This window comes from Xenopus tropicalis, chromosome 4 (genome assembly GCF_000004195.4).
Source record: "Xenopus tropicalis strain Nigerian chromosome 4, UCB_Xtro_10.0, whole genome shotgun sequence".
Classification (NCBI taxonomy): Eukaryota; Metazoa; Chordata; class Amphibia; order Anura; family Pipidae; genus Xenopus; species Xenopus tropicalis.
Genome location: NC_030680.2, coordinates 32606913 through 32626897, shown reverse-complemented (window position 1 = coordinate 32626897; position 19985 = coordinate 32606913). Strand labels below are relative to the sequence as shown.

At 41.4% G+C, this 19985-nt stretch overlaps 1 protein-coding gene across 4 annotated transcripts in view; it reads right to left on the bottom strand.

Moving 5' to 3' along the window:
• Positions 1 to 19985, bottom strand: part of batf2 (basic leucine zipper ATF-like transcription factor 2) — a 32582-nt gene that overhangs the window by 8273 nt on the left and 4324 nt on the right. For 3 of the 4 annotated variants that reach the window (XR_001924438.2, XM_004913657.4, XM_004913658.4), the window contains one exon: positions 16111 to 16233. Coding sequence is in view for 1 of the 4 variants with exons in the window: in XM_012962362.3 (XP_012817816.1) it covers positions 2520 to 2597 (78 nt within the window). In the remaining 3 variants the exon portion in view is untranslated. Of the gene's footprint in view, positions 1 to 2519; positions 3462 to 16110; positions 16234 to 19985 lie in introns of those variants that run through there. The other variant, XM_012962362.3, reaches the window with a different exon arrangement.

The following is a 19985-nucleotide window of genomic DNA, read 5'->3' as shown; positions in this document are numbered from 1 at the left end:
CATGTGGAATGTATCAACTCGGGTTCCAGGGTAGCAATAAATGCATGTGGAATATATCAACTTGGGTTCCAGGGTAGCAATAAATGCATGTGGAATGTATCAACTTGGGTTCCAGGGTAGCAATAAATGCATGTGGAATGTATCAACTTGGGTTCCAGGGTAGCAATGAATGCATGTGGAATGTATCAACTTGGGTTCCAGGGTAGCAATGAATGCATGTGGAATATATCAACTTGGGTTCCACCAGCATTTAGTGCAGGAGTGAGTACTCCAAGGGGGAGATTTACTAAAACTAGAATTTTTAAAAAAACTTGGTATTTTTTCAAATACACAATCATTCTTGCATTTATTAAATGTCACGGTAATGTTGGTAGGGTTGAACGAAAATATTGTCCGAAAATCACAATTTTTTCAAGCCGAAATTAGAAAAATTTGTGAAATTTAAATGGTCGTTCATTTTTCCCAAACAGGAAGTGCTCCAGCTGCCATTTTAGGAACATTGGTGCTCATTCTTGGAAAACAACAATGTGTTTAAGTTTCACTTGAAAAGGGTGAAATAGAAAACAATGATGGCATTAACTCCCCCTTGAAAATGTGTCAAGGACAGGCTGTCACTGACTATTCTATTCCTCTGCTATTCTAAGCCTCCAGAGGACTCTTTTTGACAGCTTAAACCTGGGGTGCTTGCGTGTCAGTCTAAAAAAGTCACATAAATCTCAACGTTTTTCAAGGAAATACTCAGAATTATCTCAAACAAATTATTAGGAATGCACCGAATATACTTTTTCGGATTCCGCCGAAGTCCTGAATCCTTCGTAAAGGATTCGGCTGAATACTGAACTGAATACTAATTAACATTTGCTAATTAGGTTTTAGAAGGGTTAAATGTCACCGCACATGTCGAAAAGTTTTCAGCTTCCGTGTCAACGTGACAAAAAGTCAAAAAGCCCAAATCTGAATCCAGACGAAAAAGGCCAAATATTGGCCGAATCCTGGATTCGTTGCATCCCTACAAATTATATACTGCCAAAAAACGTAAACCTTTAATTATTTTTTAATTATATTCCCACCCCCTGCTATAAACTGCCCCCGAATATTTTCCTTTAAGTGACATATCTGATTGATACACTTGATCCACCAGTTTTACCTATATGGAGTAGTTCTGACACCCCTTTAAAGGAGAACTGAACCCTAAAAATAAATATGGCTAGAAATGCCATATTTTCTATAATAAACTGACTGCACTGGGTTAGGGTGCTAGCAAACAAGGGAGTTTATTTGCCCGCGACAAATCTCCCTTGTTGTGGGCGACTAAACTCCCTAATATGACATCCCATTGGCCGGGGGGATGGCATACGCGGCGGTGCGATTTGTGGAAATTGCAGAAGTTGCCTCGAGAGGCAACTTAGGCGATCGCGCCACCGCGTATGCCATCTCACCGGCAATTTACATTTTCGCCGGTGGGATGTCATATCGGGGTGATTAGTCGCCTGCAACAAGGGAGATTTGTTGCGGGTGACTAATCTCCCCGTGTGCCAGAGCCCTTAAAGTTTCAGCATCTCTTTTGATATAGATCTTTATAGTTGTCACAGTAGCATCCTATTTTGGAGTCGGCCCCTAAGCTCAGTAACTGACAGCAGCAGAGCATGTGCAGGGAATCAGATGGGGGGCTACTGGGGCATCTTTGGTGGCACAGATCTTCCCTGCTAAAGGGCTGCAGTTGCCTTGGGCTGGTACAGAAACCCAAAACATAATGTGCACCATTTCTGCCCTACTTCTTTAGTTAGGCTTTAGTTCTCCTATAAAGAAGTCACATTAAATCTATATCATACTGTAAAACAGGGCCGGAACTAGGGGTAGGCAGAAGAGGCAGCTGCCTAGGGTGCAAACACTGGGGGCGCCAGGCAGGAACCTCTTCTGCCTACCCCTAGCTCCTTTTTCATTGCCCCGCCGCTTGTTAATACGCGGTGGGGGCAATGAACTATCGCGTAGCCACCGCCCCCCCTCCCCCGGAACTGTGCATGCGCGCTGAAACGCAAGGGGGGAAGGTGCAGGGGCGAGGTGGCCGACCCGGTTGCCTAGGGCGCCCGGTCGGCTTGGCCCGCCCCTGCTGTAAAAGAAAACAGGAACCATCCTGTTTTCTGTACTCCATCTTGTTCATATCATTTAATATTAGAGGAGTTTTTGAAATGCATTGTACAGGTATCGGACCCCTTATCCGGAAACCCATTATCCAGGAAGTTCCAAATTACGGAAAGGCCATCTCCCATAGACTCCATTGTAATCAAATAATTCACAGTTTTAAAAATTATTTCATTTTCCTCTCTAATAATAAAACAGTACCTTGTACTTGATCCCAACTAAGGTATAATTAATGCTTACTGGAGTCTAAACAATCCTCTGTCAGGCAACGTCAGAAACATATGTTTAAATATATTTTTGCACGTCTCATACCCAATCATCACATTCCTTCCCACCCCAACTGCCAGCCTTTCCCACTGCTTATTTCCAGCACTTACCTTATCAAGCAAAGACACCTCATGCCTTGTGTCCAATGACCTCTTCCTTCTAGTTATATCTTTGTGTCCGTCCTTCATATTTAGATATTGCAAGAAAGAAAAAAGTAAACTGTATATCTTGTGAAAATATATTCTTCAAAAATGTCTCTTTTTCAGTGTTTCCAGCAGCTATGGCACAAATACTATAAAGCACTGTTTGTATCAAGAGTCTTTTTTATATTTTCTATATAAAGTTATATAAAGTTCTTCATATTTCAGATATTTAATATTCCATGTTTCAGGAATTGCTCCAAGCAGTGGGAGAATGAAGAATAGCAGTAAAAATCAAGCTGCTGATGAGCTTTGGAAGCCGCTTCCCGTTATGATGGGAGCAAGAAGGACACCCTGGGAGTGATCTAGAGCTTTTACACAGTTGCTGCTGCAGGCAAGCTGATCCAGGATCCTGCTGCTTTCAGTTTTGCTTTCACTTTAAATGAGTCCCTAGAGGAAGTCCCAAGAGGGCGTTTTGCAGCCTGACCTGGTTGTGGTTGGTGCACGACTGCTCTGGAATGCAGGATGGGACGGTTCATGTACTTGAAACTGATGTTGCAAATCTGACATTTGACCTTTTTTTTTTTTAATTACTATTAACACATATGTATAAAGTACTACTCCAATGCATGGAGCATCAGCCAGTCGATTAAAAGTAGAAAAGTCTTTATTATTAGAGTAAAAGGATCAAAGAAACATAATGGGCTCAACCCCAAAACATACCCTGCTCGGCTTGACACGTTACGTGGCCCTTCCTCAGAAGCTGGATAGCCAGCCCCCTCACACATCTTTAAATAGTCATACAAAGTCCTCCCATGAAAACAATTAACCCTTGCCACTAACAGTCATTGTCTTGCTCCAAGCAAGATACCCAAATGCTAACATAAGAAAGGAGGAAAATGAAGGGAAATTGTATTTTTTTTATTTTGTTTTTACTCTAATAATAAAGACTTTTCTACTTCTAATCGACTGGCTGATGCTCCATGCTTGGGACTAGTATTTCAAAGGTGACAACCACCCCTATTTCTTTGGGTGTTACCAGATGTTGGCAGCTCTCCCCCAGTCTCCCATCCCCCAGCAGTATTCTCTAGATTTTTTCAAATTCTCCCCAAGTCCTGGGGTAAATTCCAGCCACGCATGTGCAGTGATCATTTGGTGACGCCATTTGATGCATTTGTGCGTGTGTGGGTAGAATTACTTTGCTTGTACGTGACTTGTACCAGGGACATTGCCATATGTCTAGGGGACCTAGCACCATGGAGTTATCTCAGGGTATGTGCAACTGGGAATACAATTGGCAAGTAATGGAAATAGAGTTGGTGAGTATAGGTGGCCATACATGTTACAATTATGATCTTTCCTGCAACCATTGGTCGTTCGTACCCTCCACTAACGTTCAGGGTTGAATTGTCAGATATGGAGGTAGAAACAATAGGACGATTCAGCCCTAAACACTTGCCTTTGCTCAATCAAAATCTTTTGTCCCGCTCAATCAACGAGACGACTGATACACCAAATATCATACAACACCTAATTTCGTACAGTAATATAGGTACGTGTATGAGAAGCTTAAGCTGCAAGTGTGTGGGGGGAGTTGCAAATTATGAGTGGCCTAGGGGTGGATTAACACTAATTTCCAGTCCTGGCTGTGAAATCAGAAGAGGCACAGCAACCCCCTGTTTTCATATGCAATACTCTCAGGAAACATACATGAATAGTTAATACCAATAGAAATATATTAAAATGTATGTAAAAAATAGCCTCAGGGCAACGGTGTCTCTGATTACTGTAGCTCAGTGGCTGATGCCACACTTCCAAGTCATGGCAATGGTGTTGATTTGGCTCCAATGGTTTAGATTTAGCTCCAAGTCCTAAGCTACTAAAAACTGCACACAACGAAGCACATGAATTTGCCCAGTGTGCCTTTGCCCTTATTAACTAGACAGTAAACCTTTAAAGGCTGTAATGTTTTATGACCAAGTAATAATAGCCTTGCTAAAGTGTAGGCACATTCTCTTATAATTGATTTTCTATGTAACTATTTACTGTACTCGGTTATCTACTCACTTGTTGTCGTATGGCAAAAACACCTGTCCTTACTGGAAAAGGCTATAAATTGATAGATAACCTACCTCCTTTAATGCACTTTGTTTTTCCTATATTACATAGTCTATGTTTTATAACTGCTGTTCCAGTATCTGATGTTTAATAAGTTACTGGGATTTGTTTTGTTATGCTACTATTTATAATAGCCTGCCTGCTCAGTTTTTAATCCCCATTTTGTGGGGTCATCACTATGGGACAGGGTCAGACAGACCAGATCCCCACTGATCTCCCCCGGGCTACTGATCTCCCCCGGGCTACTGATCTCCCTCTCTTGACACGTCCAAAGGTAACTATATTGTATGCACGCTCGGGGGAGGGGGTTGGGTGGGCGGCAGGGACCCCTGGGGGCGTTTCAGGGCGGAGGCCCCATGGGCCCTGCACCCCCAGTCCAACCCTGCTATGGAAAGCCAGAGACCTTGTGGGTAATACGCATACATTCAATAGCAGTAGAATTACAGAAAATGTACGTATGAAAGAACTGTTTCTGGGTCTACATGGGTTTCCACCCAAACAAAATAAGGTACAGTAACTTGAAGGCATTCCCCTTCTTATTCTCTTAGCTCCAAGTCCTAAGCTACTAAAAATTGCGCACTCCGACGCACATGAATTTTCCCAGTGTGCCTTTGCCCTTATTAACTAGACAGTATTATTCTCTGCTGCCCTCCAGAGAGACACCATCTATTATACACTAGACAGAACCAACTTTTGAAACCCAGACCCATGGGCCACAACCCCTGACCCCAACCCACAACCCACAACCCTCATTTTAACTTGCTTAAACCTGCTACCCAAGCCAAAGCACAACTTCTCCCACACAGGTCGCCTCTGTCACATGCCCCTCTCTGTCCCCTTGGCTGTATTTAAGGCTCCAGTAGCCACTCATACAGTAGTCACAGCCAGAACCATGTCTCTTCTTCAGACACACATAGGTGTGGGAGCACACAGGCCATAGGGGTGGGAGCACACCCCTTTCACAGGCAATAGCAATTTTGACCCTAACTACCATTTTTACCTGGCTGACAGGGAAAGTTAAGCTTTTTACTTTAGGCCTCAATCTCCAGCCCATACAATGTCCTTTTAGGGCAGATAGGTGTTTAGAAGCCACTCTGTCACACACCAATTGGCTGGCACCATGCAGGGTACAGCCGACTGGAAAGATGTTACCAACTCATATTTACCTTCTGTATATAATACTGTTTTACAAAACCATGCAATCTATCGGACATATCTCACATCTTATTTTATATAGAGAAAATGACAGCACTCTCAGGAATTTTCACACAAGAGTCATCAAGTGAAGAATACTCAGGTTTTTTTCAGTCCAACGTTTCAGTTCCTGATTGGAACTTTCCTCAGGGACATCTTATCTTATATACTATTCAGCCTAAAGTTTCAGTTTATAAATAGCAGCAATGACCCAGAGCTTCAAACTTGTCTCATGCTCAGTGGGCTCTGGGCAGCTGCTGAGAAGCTAAGCTTAGGGGTCATCACAAATTATCAATCAGAAAATGAGGTTTGTCTATCATATAAGCTGATGCTACAGGGCTGATTGTTACATTCAGATGCTAATTGCACTGGTTTCTGGGTTACCATGCTGTCAGCCTTATATTGTGACATTTATATTCTCTATATACAGTATATTGTGAGTCGGCTCCTGAGGTCAGTAAGTGACAGCAGCACAGAGCATGTGCAGGGAATCAGCAGAAAAGAAGATGGGAGGCTACTGGGGCATTTTGGGGGCACAGATCTTCCCTGCTAAAGGGCTGTGGGTGCCTTGGGCTGGTACAGAAGAATCTAAAAACATAATGTACTATATTTCTGCCCTGCTTACTTAGTTAGGGTTTAGTTTGCCTTTAATATAGTGTTGCTGAATGCAACAGCACCGTATGCAATTTTACAAGGTGCAAAATACATTTTCTTGTTAGCTTTTTGCATTTTCCCCTTCTTTCAATTAATAAATGACCCTTAGGGGGCCCTGCCAGTGACACATTCTGCTCCTCAATTCTCAGTTTCACCCCGTACAAACAGCTTTGGTATGTATGTATGCTCATTTTTATTTATATAGCAACTGCCATAGCTATAGTGAAAGCAAACACAGTGGCCACCGGGGGTCCTGGGCTGAGGGTCCATTTCCTCTGAAGCCACTATCCTATCTTGGCGTGAGTGCGCAGGGACGTGAGCAAAGGGCGGTTGCAGGGGAGGGATTGCTGTGCATTGGGCTCCTGCATAGTCTGTGTTGGGGCTCATATCATTCTCCCATTGGTCCTGATTTAGACAGGGCAGACCAATTGTGGACACAAAAAGGTACAAGATTTTGATTGAGGTATTTGGATGTAACTGAGCGCATTTAGGGCAGATCCGTGAGGGATATTATACCCCTTTTGAATATTCCAATCTTGGAAGGAATGCCCTGAGTATGTTTTGCATTAATATTTAGACAATTTACACATGAAAGAGCTAGGTAAGGGTTAAAGGATTTCCGGTTTCTGTATATTATTCAGGGAAATGTAATGCCGTGGGCGGATGACAACATTTACAGGAGATTTGAAAAGAGAAAGAAAAAGTGAAAGCTGACTGAGTTCTAGTAAATCTAAGTTACTCAACTTCACTGCATTATACAACATAAGGGTAAACTGATAGTGATACTTGCAGAATTCCCAGCTCCAATACAATAAATGTTACTAATTGTACTTATTCTTATCAATAACCGGATAACAGTGCTTGGCACAGCCACTGAGAGTCGACAGTTCTACAGATAGATGAATCAATAAAGTGATATAAAGAAGTGATTAAAGAAGGGGGGAACAAACAAAGCTAAGAGAAAATCTAAGTCAGCGCTGTGGACATCACCTGAAAATACCTTTTCATTTGGAACAGTGGGAATTGCCACAGGTAACACATATTTGAATCCCATAATTATATGATATGTCTTCTTCTGTATTTTCATGCTATTTAGCAATTCAAGTGTTTTACCTGTAACAATTGTGGTGGTTTGAAATGAAAGGGTACTTTCAGCCCTTTGCTGCCCTCTGGGATTACAATTTGCTGCGGGTGACACTCTCTGGGGTGCCATTGCCCACAGCCAGTCAGTGCCACTGACACAGTGGACTAAATTCTCTGTAAAACACTGGATAATATGGCTGTGCTATATTCACATTTTTTCCACTGCACTCACTTCTGATGAGGCCACTTCCGGTTTGCAGCAACAGCACTTCCTGCTTAATGGTGGTCAGTGGGTTGCAGATAAGGCAGTTGTGGGTCAAAGCTAGTAAACATGCAAGTTGCAGGTCAAGGGCCGGGTCCGGGTCTCAAAAATTGGTTCCACAGATGGACAGACAGTGTGCGAGCCAAACTGCTTTATCCCCATGCTGTTACACCTCAGACTATATGGGTGTTTCAGGAATCTATTAGCTCTTGGTTTCCCATTTACACTGTGCAAACTCCCCCTGCCAGCTGGTTCAACCTTACCACTAAATTTGTATAATTATTAAGCTAGTAGGCAAACAAATAATATCTGATATCTGTCACACTAAATAAGCCTATATTTTAATGTAATTGTCTTTTTATATTAAACGTTCACTCAATTTGCAGCGCTGTTCCTTTAACACAGAGTGTTTAACCTGGGCCAAGTTTCACCTGTAAAGCCAGTCACATGGGAACGTCATCGCCAGCCTCTTGGCCTTAGTTGCTCCCAACTGGCTGTTAGTTAAATGAATGAAACTGCAGTTATTGATAACTCGATGGAACATGCACAATAACACTTATAGCAGCCGGTGCCCACACTGTATGTGACGTAGGAAGCGCTGAGCAGTAGGAAAAGGACTCACTAATAGATGATCCCCTTCCTCTGGCAGAACGCGAGGAGTACTTACTGTGGGTAAGTATCTCTGAATCCATTCATTTTAGAAAATGCATGTATATTAGAAAAATGTGGTCTCAAAGTAAATGACAATAATTTTGATGAAGGTAAACCACTCCTTTAACAGCCTTTCTAGAGTCTCCTGCTTATCTGTGGAAATAAATTTGGCCTCAGTCAGTTCCCTGACCTTATCACAGTCTCCTAAACTAAAGGTGGCCATACACGGTAAGATTCACTTGTTTGGCGAGGTCACCAAATGAGCAAATCTTTTGCCCGATATACCAACCTTAGCCGATATTGTGCTAATGCTAATCGCATTGCAATGAACGGGATACAAAAAGTCAGAGCAAGGACCACATCAATGAGCCCATGCAGTCCTCAATCTGAAAGAAAGATCAAACCTGCCCTGAATCAGTCTGAAGGACCCCAATCAGCAGCTTAAATCACCTGTATATGGCCACCTTAACTCTTTCCTATCTTGCTTACTGCTGGGAATAAATGGAAAAGGCAAAAAAGAGTTTCTGGTCCCAGAAAGGGCAAAGGGCCCACTAAGGTCAGTGCCCAGCGCGGAGAAGTCCTGGTACCCCCGTAGACACTGCGAATTCAGCAAATTTGCATTCTATTCATCATTTTCAATAGGTCTAAAAATTAAAAAACATTAAATTGAAAATCACTTAGATTTTGCTTGGACAACCTTCATCGACTTCTACATGAACCTGCAAGCTTTTAGATGCCAACGTTTTACATTCAAGTTTGTCAAGTTTATTTGCGCTTAAAGGGGTGGTTCATATTTAGGTTAATTTAAGTATGCTGTAAAATGTATATAACTGTAAATGGATCTTTATTGTTTATTTTTTATAGTTTTTCCAGCTTTCAGATGGGGGTCACTGACCCCAGTAGCCTCTGTGAGGCTACAATTGTGTTGCTATTGTTATTACTTACCTTTCTATTCAATTCTTCAGCTATTTAAATTTCTGTCTCTCATTCAAATCACTGCCTGGTTGCAGGGTGGGGGCAATTGCATCCTAGGCAAGGCAATTGATTCACTGCACCCAACAGGAGACAGGTACAGGCAGGGCATGAAAGCTTTCCCAAAACGATTGCGAGAGTTTGCGAGAGATCGGTAGAGTTCAAGAAAGCTGTCTTGTCTTGCCTCCGCCTTTCTCTGGAAGTTTTATCCGGAGCCTCTGGAGGTAAAGAAGGGCCAGAACTAGGGGTAACTAGGCAGAAGAGGTTCGTGCCCTGCGCCCCCCAAGTATTGAGCCCCAGGCACGTGCCTCTACTGCCTACCCCTAGTTCCGGCCCTGTCTGGTTACTATTGTAATTAGCTAACAACCAGACTCAGAAATACTAAACCAAAAAAAACCTAAAACAACTAAAAACCACAAAAACATTTTTTAAAAGGACCAATTGCAAACAGAATGGAACATCTCTGTCTAGTTCATACTAAAGTTAGTTTAAATATGAACCAACCCTTTAATCGAGTTTTGAAAACACTTACTCAAATTCAGCTAAAAAACTGATAATAATAATAATCTTGTACTGTATGAAAGAGTATTAAAGACTATGATGATGACCCACACTAAACAGTATGATAAACCAATGTGTTAAGGAATCCTTTATGCAACGTTGTATAATTGAGATTTACATGAAGCAAGATAGCACGAGAGCACAGCTTATTGTTTCTATGCAGTATAATTTTACATACACTTTCATTCTATATAAAGGAGCTAAATGATTTTTTCCCCCGGCTGAGGCACTATGAGGCAAGCAATAAACACAATAGCAGTAGATTTATGACTGCCAATGCAGTTGCAGAGCTGCTGAATCGGCTGCAGTCAGTTGCACAAAAATTCCTATTAATTAAAGTTGCTTGGATGAAAACCAAGTCCTTTTACTTCTGTATAGTTGCATGTGCATCTACTGGAGAGGATGAACCGTGGAGCTAACAACACTTCTGAAGAAGCCAGTAGCTCCAGGCTATCCAGTGAGGGCTGTTTCTATAGGTGCAATAGATTTGGTCCCCAACAATTGTCCCCAATTCAGTGAGTGCCAGAAGTGACACCAACTGGCTTTTTAGTGTCAATTTTAATCCATTTTTGTATGCAGAAATCTAGCTTCAAAACAGTTCTTCTCTTTCTGCATCATTCAAAATCCTGACAGGGGAGGAGGTACTAAAACATTGATGACATTGAAGACATTAAGATAAAAGTTAGGTGGATGTGTGAGCTTTGAGGTCCATTTCAAAGAGCCCTAGTAGATAGCTCAGGGCCTATTGCTTAACTAACTTAGTGTTAACTCAGCTATATTGATCTATGGCTTACATTATATTACACAAGGGTATATTACTCTGTGACCAATTACCTACTGTATATGGGTGTCTTTAAGATTTATTTTTTACATAGCAACCCAGCAATAAGTGTAAATACAGACTGGCCCCAGTGTGACCAGAAAGTAATGGCATACGACCATGTTGGCCTAGAATAAATGACAAAAACAGTGCAAGACATGTGCTTCTGTAACAATGTAACACTGTCCGATGCACAATATTGCTCTCACACTCACAGTAGCACCTCCAGCCCTGTAGCAATAATACACACTCTGCACATCCTTTCAATGCCCATTTAAAACTGTGCGGCACCAAAACAATGCTGCCCTCAGAGCTGATCAATCACCCCAGTGAAATGCAAAGAGAAGAAGCAGATGATGATGATGTGAGTCATTTTTAATGAGAAAGAAATCAATATATATAAAGGGGCAGGAATACAAATGATGAGGTTCATAAGAGCTAAATTAAAGTCTGGAGACTTTAGGGGTAATTTACATCCACAAGTGCAGTTGCTCTTGGCCAAATATCTCCACAAGTACATGTGTCAAAATTATGCAGCAAAGTTGGGCTCACACTCAGTCTTTCCTGCCTCCCATTTCGAATCGAACACAGTTGCATCTTTTGGAAACCAAACTTGGAAAACATTCTGTGCAATTGCATTCAATTTACAGCAAAGTACAACAGCAATTCCACAATTATTGGCACATTGGTGGCAACTGCATCAGGTGCAATGACCCAGAGAAACTGCAACAATGCTGGAATTTTGAGAAAAATGCTGCATTATGGGAAAAAAATCATTGTGATTGAAATTGCACTTTGCTCACCACACTTGGAGATGTAAATGACCCCTTATATCTCAAACTGAATTAGGTTTTTATGCTGCCCATATATTTCTTGCATGATTTGTTGCCTCGTTGGCTTCGTAGCCTGGTATTGCTTCTTCTTCTCCCTCTGCAGCTCCTGTTCAGCAATGTTGGGGTTGTAAAAACATATTGATCTTGTACTAAAAAGATATGTATAAAGCTAACAGAAGCCAATACCCAATGGGTCAGCATAAACACCAAGGGAAAATCAGAGATAAACTACAAAAGATTTTGCAGGTGGAAAATGGCAACGGGAGGGAGACTTTAAAAAAGGACATACCGCATCCCTTTCAACACCAAGATGGCAGAATATGGTATTCTGTTATCTCCCACCATCTATTACTACAATTTATACCACCAATGACACAGTTCAGCTTGACAGATACAAGAAATCCTCTGCACTTACACATTCTCAATATATATAAGGCATTTTATAGTTTATACAGGAGCAGTGAATGGCCAGCTTCTTGTTGTAGCTCCTATCCTTCCCAGCTACAGTCAGGTGATCCCAATGGGCCAATAAAATGGCAACAGTTTGGGGGTTTGAACCTTGAAAGCAAGCAAGTTGCAGGTAAAATTCAGTCTCTGTATAAAATGTATAATAAAGCAGTAGAATTCATAATGAATCAAATGAAAGTGAGAGTTGGACTGGCCAGACCGGGGATGACTTATTTTACCAGCTTGAAGTGTATTGCAATATATGGACAAACAATCCCTGTTTTGCTTAAAGGGGGTGCATATCTTGGTAGCTTAATTCACAGATCTTAAAGTGCTATATATATTGATAATGGGTGAGTGCAAAGAACCTCTTGTTTCTGTCACAATATGAATTTTGTGGTCATTGCCCCCCCCCCCCCCACCATTTACTGTATATACTCGAGTATAAGCCTAGTTTTTCAGCACCCAAAATGTGCTCAAAAAGTCACCCTCGGCTTATACTCGAGTCGGGTGCTATGGGTCCCTCCAGTGCCCTGGCACGTTTCCAAATTTATCTTCATCTACCATCCTCACCTGTCCCATTCTGCACTATACATTTCACTTTATATTCTATATAAACTATATATAGTTTTGAAGGATTTTAACTCTTCGTGTTTTAGCTTGGTTGCTGAGTACTCTTAAGGTATCATTGTTTATAACAATTGTTTTTGTTGACCCTCCACTTACAGAGCTAGTTTACAGTTTTTACTTGAAATAAATATTGAAAAACATATACCCCACTGATGCCTCAATTAATGTAATTTTATTCGTATTTATTTTGATTGTTAAAACTTAGCAGTAGCGGCTGCATTTCCCACCCTAGGCTTATATTCGAGTCAATAAGTTTTTCCAGTTTTCTTAGGTAAAATTAGGTACCTCGGCTTATATTCGGATCGGCTTATACTCGAGTATATAATGGTTTAAAATTTAGTGGTGAGTACAACTTCCCATCTTTTGTTACAGTTGAGCTGAAATCAGAACATATAATTAGTGGAAAAATCCGTACATGAGACAAGATAATTGTTGCACTCACCCTAGGCCAGAGTCGGACTGGGGTGCCAAGGGCCCACCAGAAAACCTTAGACCTTAGGCCCACTCTTACCTTCTCTGTTCACTCACTTTCTTTAATTACTTCTTTATACATACTATTATCTATCCTTTCCTCCATTTCTTGTGTTCCTTCTCATATAGAATTGAGTAATGGCTATTGTATAGACATACAAGGCAAATGATTGGGTGAGCAAGAGGGCCCACTGACTCCTGGGCCCACCGGGAGTTTTCCTGGTGGGCCAGTCCGACACTGCCCTAGGCCAGTATGTAGGTCAGGAGTAACCTGTATGTAATGCTAATGACCAAACCGGGCTTAAGAGAACATTGGCATGCCTATAACCAAGACCTCCCGCAATTCAGCAACCCACTTACAGCCTTATGCATAGACCATGAGTTTGAGAACAAGTTGTTTCAGCTAAAGTAAAGGAAGTCTACCTGCCTATAGCTGTATATGAACACTGTGGTAAAACCTAAATTTGCTGTTAACAAACCTGCAAATTGTGAAAATACAACTCCATTTTGGCTGTTACCATTTCCTGGTGAAAAGTGAATGCAATAGGTGTGGGAAGCCTTTTAAATGTCAATAGTGACAAAAAACAACCCCAGATATGGGATCCCATGAAGGCTTATTTGAGAAAAATGTACTCAAAAATGGCATAAGGGAAATGGTTATAAAAGACAGAAAGGAAGAAGGGGAAGATAGATTAATGAGAAGTGAAGAGGATGTCAGTAAGACATAGGGAAGTAGAACATAGAGGAACATAAAGATAACTATGCAGAGAAAGGTGACAACAATACAGAGGGAAAGAAATACATTTAGCAGCAAGAAGAGGACAAGGAAGTTGTGAAAATAATGAAAAAGCCAAATACATTATTTGCCACCAGCAGGGCTGTATTTTCTATATAAGCAGCCAAAGCTCTGTGCCTAGGGCAGGAGCTTCAGGAAGAGGTGCCTATATAGGTTTTTTTTTTTTATTAAACCTCTACCAGTCACTTGCAATGTCCAGTATCAGAGTTTGGTTTGGGGGTACGTAACTCCTATCCAACTGGTGCAGAGATATAGATTATATCACCCATGTACCAGTAGGTTAGAAGAGGGACTGGGAAAGGAAGCCTGCCTAAGGCAATGTCACCATCACACTTGGTATTGCTTAACTTGAAGTTGTTAGCAAATATAAATTGTGTAAGTACCAGTACCGCAGTGATACCAACAACAGACAGCTGAGGGTCCAAGACCCTGTTCTACACTGTGTTGTGACCTGCAGTACTTTGCAGAGTGTGAAAGCAAGTTTGGTTCTTTTTCATGGTCCCATTATTATAACAATCAAGAAGAATAAATGATTCATTCTTAGCCTGAACAATCCTCACTAGGTGAAAATAAAGTTAGAACAGAAATTGATTCTGGGCTACGTTATAGGGCTCATGTACAAATGCCCATACTGCAAGTCCAGGTATGCAAAGGGGAGCAAAAGTATGGCTCTAGGGCTAATGCCATACGGGGACTAATCTTGGCCTGCTGAAAAGCGCATTCTGCTAATCAACCTCAACAGTGACATTAACTTTTTTGCTTGCAACTGGAACCGCTGTGTCGGCCCAGGTACATTGGATATCCTCTCCAAAATGTAAACTCTTGTGTTTGAGTGACGATGTCCGCCTCGTGTGACTGCACCCAGATTGACACATTGGTTCCGGGTTCAAGCAAAGACGATGCTAATGTCGTCATTGTTGCTGGTTCTCAGCATGTGCTTTTTCACAGGATGAGATCAGCCCCTGTGTGGCATTAGCCTAAGGGGCTGATTTATCAAAGTGTGAAACTATAGCTCACCACAGAAAAATTCACCCAACTCTAACTTTCACCCATTGATAAATAGACTTACGAATCCCATACGAATGAACAGAGAGTAGGTGGCTCTAATTTCACACTTCAATGTGCCCCTTAGTGTTCATTCACGTTTGACTTGAGGAAGGTGAGGTTCTCCAATTGGCACACACACGAGATGCAGAACACAACGGCTGCAAATGCAGGGAGCATTGGGGACTGTACCTGCTACCTGGGACCGATAGGCCACACGTCTACACGCTGAATACATGTATTTTTGCAGATGGCTGCTGGTCTCTGTGTTCCATTTGGAGCACAGAGACCTCTAACAATGTATTTAACCATGCACATTGTAAATGACCCCTAACATATATAAATCTTGGATATCATCTTTCCTTTGGGATAGGTGCAAGCTATTTTTTGGCACGTTTGGTGGGATGCAGCACGTAGCACTTACAAGTACAATGGAGCAATGTATTTAATGAGTTCCTTGATGCCCCTTGTGCTCACAGGTGATCAGCACATGTGGATGACCACAGGCCCCCCCCATGCCATCCTTGTCAAGAACTAGCCCAAGTTGCATCTACCAGCACGCCATTTATAGTCACACATAAGAAATACAGCAATGACACAAATGTTAGTTAAACGTAAAAAGGCAGCTATATATAGGCCAATAACAGCTGCCGATGGTCCGACTTGGCAGCATATCGGCCCATGTATGGGGCCCTCAGACGGGCCTTACCAACTGATATCTGGCTGAAAATCAGCCACGTTGATCAGGCAGTTTTAAAAATTATGCACATTGATGCGGTCCTTGTCCCAATGACCTGTGAGCAAGGTGGGCATATGAGTGAAAGATCTGCTCATTTGGCAACCTCACCAAACGAGTAGATCTTTATGTGTATGGCCTCCGTAAGTTCATTGCTGCTATTTCATATGCGTTAGTAACCTGGCACTAGTGAAGCAAGTCTACAGGAACCCTTAATTGTGAATGTGAGTGAATGCGTACTGTCAATACTAACAGTTTTCATGTGCAATGTATGCACCTCTTTACTTACCTCTCTGAGGCTCCCATATTTTCTCTCCCCCTCTTGTTAGAACCCAACTTTATCTGCTGTTTATTTCACGTATTCAACCATGAATTTTTGGGGGGGCAAAGGGGTTAAAAATTCGAGATTTGTCTGCAAGAGAAGACAAAGGTGTGTTTTTCACTCTTCTTTTCTAGAGGAGAAAGCGTGGACGAGGCGATACAACAGCGGAGGGATAGTGGGTGAGGAGCGGCACGGATTCCTTAAAGCAAAGTTCGATACAAGCCTCAGCTATTTAATTATACACAGTACTCAAGTCACATTTCAGTTTAAACATGATAGATACGAAAACCTAAAGCCCATTCACTCTTAAATTAACATGAAAATCTGGTGTCACTAAGTAAAAATTGTACAGTCTTCCCCAAATTCCCATTAGTTATCAATAATGTAGCAACATCTGTGCCACGGATGCTTACTTAGTAAAATTTATCAATTACTAGTGATAGAAATTTACGGCAACCAATCAAAAAAAATTAAATTGACTGGTTGATTAGACATTTTGTGTGAAAACAGGCTGACTGGACAGTCCAAGGTGGCCAAGGTGCTTGGTAACGCTGAAACTGCAGCGAAAGCACGGCCAACATTCTGTGCAATTTAACTGATTCTAGGTAAGAGTGAACGGCCTATGGTTTTATACAGTCACAGGTAGAAGGGCGGAAGCGGAAAAAAAAACGTTAAAGAAAATACGGCGAAAAAAGTTTGTCGGAGACGGGATGCAAAGTCATTTTCAAACTAGTCATGGGAGAAAGGAAAAGCATTGCAGGGAGTCCTCCGGGATTTTTTTTACGTTTATTGCATTTTAACGTCCGAGTCTTGCGGTTTAAGGACAATTCTAGTCCAAAGAATAGGGGTCAAGGGATGAGGAAAGGATAGGAGAGACGAACAGGGTTTGTAGACGGACGGTAGCAGACTTGTGTTTTTCAGCATAAAGGAAAGAGGAAAGCATTAGTTCGACAGCATAAACTGAGCAAAAAACAGCCGGTGCCCTGATAGAGAATGTGTTAAACAGCATGCAAGGATACAATCACAGAAGTGCCAAATAATATGTACAAATCCTACAGTACAATTCTTCTCTAAACTAAAGTCATCTGTTTGGTTAGACATAGAACATTTCTTTTCATTCAATCTTTTGAAACTAAATACGTTTGTTTATATATTTATATGAGTTTAAAGGGACCAACCGCACTGCTTACAACCTGCAGAGACCTGATCTCTTATTCCCCTTGGATATAAAGAGTTGCTAAGTGCCTGTTGGAAGTTCCCCATGGGTCAAGGATTACTCACCACCTACACATCACCATGTACAGACATACATTATTGCTCAAAATATCCCCAATTTATATATGTAATGTATCTGTCACAGGCAGGAAACTGAAAGGGCATAGCTTACTATACTGGTAGCACTGTCCTTGACTCTAGAAGTAGGTATTACTTGATGTGTTTGATGTAAGTTCCTAAGAGTAGTAATAGGAAGTGCAAGATATAAAGCATTAATAATAAGTTTAAACATATATTATCGTACTATATAGAAAAACTGCAGTTAGTGAGACAGTGGCAGCTAAAGCCTTCCTAGGACCCCAATACATGGACTCTACTGGACAAATACCCCTGCACTCCAACCTCACTAAAAAAGGTGATAATCTGCATGGACACCGGGGTGGCCGGTAACACGTTACTGTCACCACATTGGTATATGCCAAAAGTCAGCTGAATAAAAACACATTTATAAAAACAACAGCTCCAAACACTGGCCTCACTGCATAGTAAATGCCCAGACTATTACCCTGAAACTGCACTGACCCTACTCACCAGCCCATGAAGTTCAGTCAACTAAATCACTGCACAGAGGTCTGGACTCAGGTTCAGCTAATAGTCCCATAAGAACATGAAATTACCTATTATCCATCTTGACCAATCACCAATGTTGTTATTTCAACCAATAGGCAAAATTGCTCACTGAGAACTGCATGGCCACCCTTAGCATTGCTCTAAGGCAGGGATCCCCAACCTTTTATACCTGTGAGCCACATTCAAATGGAAAAAGTGTTGGGGAGCAACACAAGCGTGAACAAAAATTCCTGGGGGTGCAAATAAGAGCTATAATTGGCTATTTGGTAGCCCCTATGTGAACTGCCAGCCTATAGAAGGTGGCTTTACACTGGGTTTATGCAATCAACACTTGCCTCCAAGCCAGCAATTAAAAAATAAGCACCTGCTTTGAGGCCACAGGTAGCAACATCCAAGGGGTTGCTCATGAACCACTGGTTGGGGATCACTGCTCTAAGGAAATATAACTGCTTAGAAGCACTGACTATGAATTGTTCTGACCTGTTCCTAATAGATCAGTTCCCCAAACCTGGCTGCCCACTTGCCTGAATTTATACGGTAAATAGTTTCTAACAAACTATCAGTCTTTCTAACTGGGATATCCAACCACCTGAATATTAACCACCAGTGTGTTACAGAAATGTATATATGTGTAGGCATGTATCTGAATGTGACTTAGCATTGTGTCAAGGGGGTTGTTTACCTGTAAATTAACTTCCAGTATGTTGTAGAGAGCACTATTCTGCAGTTGGTCTTATTTTTTTATTAGTGATTTTTGAATCACTATTACCCCAGCAACCAGGCGGTGGTTTGAATGTGAAGCTGAAATATGAATAGGAGTGGGTCGGAAGAGAAAGATAAGCAATAAAATGTAACAATATTATTAAAATTGTAGCTTCAAAGAGCAATTGTCTTTTGGCTGCCGGGGAGAGTGGCCCCTTTTAAATAGCTGAAAACAGTTAGGAAAGGAAAGCAAGGAATCCGATTAAACAAAACAGCATATTAAGACCAACTACAAAGCCAAGAACTGGCTATTCTACAACATACTAAAAGTTAACTTAAAGGTGAACAACCACCCCTTTAACTTACTGACTTAGAATTGTGTGTTACATAAGAGTGTAGAATCATCAAAAACAACTGAATTATGAAAAATGGACGTTAGTGTGCAGGGTGAGGGCATAGTGTGGCATTTTAGTTCTCTATATCTTTTTATTTATGGGTACATTTATTATTAGCAGTTATTCTAGCCTTCACTTAGGCATTTGTTATAGACTTTATAAGGACTACAACATCTAGGGCCTATAAATACTGGGGATGCTGTTGTGAGGCCCATGGATTTTAGCTGCGGTTAGCAGCCCGGCAACTCATGTTTAAATGCAAATAATCAGAGGAGGAAAAGCCTTGTGCAGACCAACCACTGTGTACTTAGTGTAAATTACTCACTAATGGAACACTACGCTATACAACTATACCATTTAGGGTTTTTTTTGTTAAACACGGGATTCACTCAGTAATGAATGGTGTTCTGCTTCAGATATTGCTCCATAACAGCATATAACCTTTTAACATTCTCCATAAAAATATGGCCACTGGGGCTGTGCATTATCCTCAGCAGAGGGAGCCTCCACTGAGTTGAATAAATACAAATCTATGTGGTTCTCAGTGCAAATTAACCTACTGGCATATGGTTTATAGAACTACAGGGCATTTTGAGAATTTTCTGAGATTTTGTCTAATTTTTCTCTATCAAATCTGAGACTAATGTAGCAGACTCTTACTTGTATTGAAACATACCTTACAGACAGTGTACATTTTCCCTTTAAGGGAAAGGAAATGGTGCATTAATTTGTAATTATATATCTATATATCTATTTTCTATTAAAGTGACACTGACCCTTTCTGGCTTAAAGTGCCTGCCTTACCCTTAAACTGTTGTTCTCTGGGTGAGGCTTTCTTCTGAAAAGTGCTCTTTAACAAGAGTATAACCACATGAACATCCCCTGCTTCCTGCTGACATC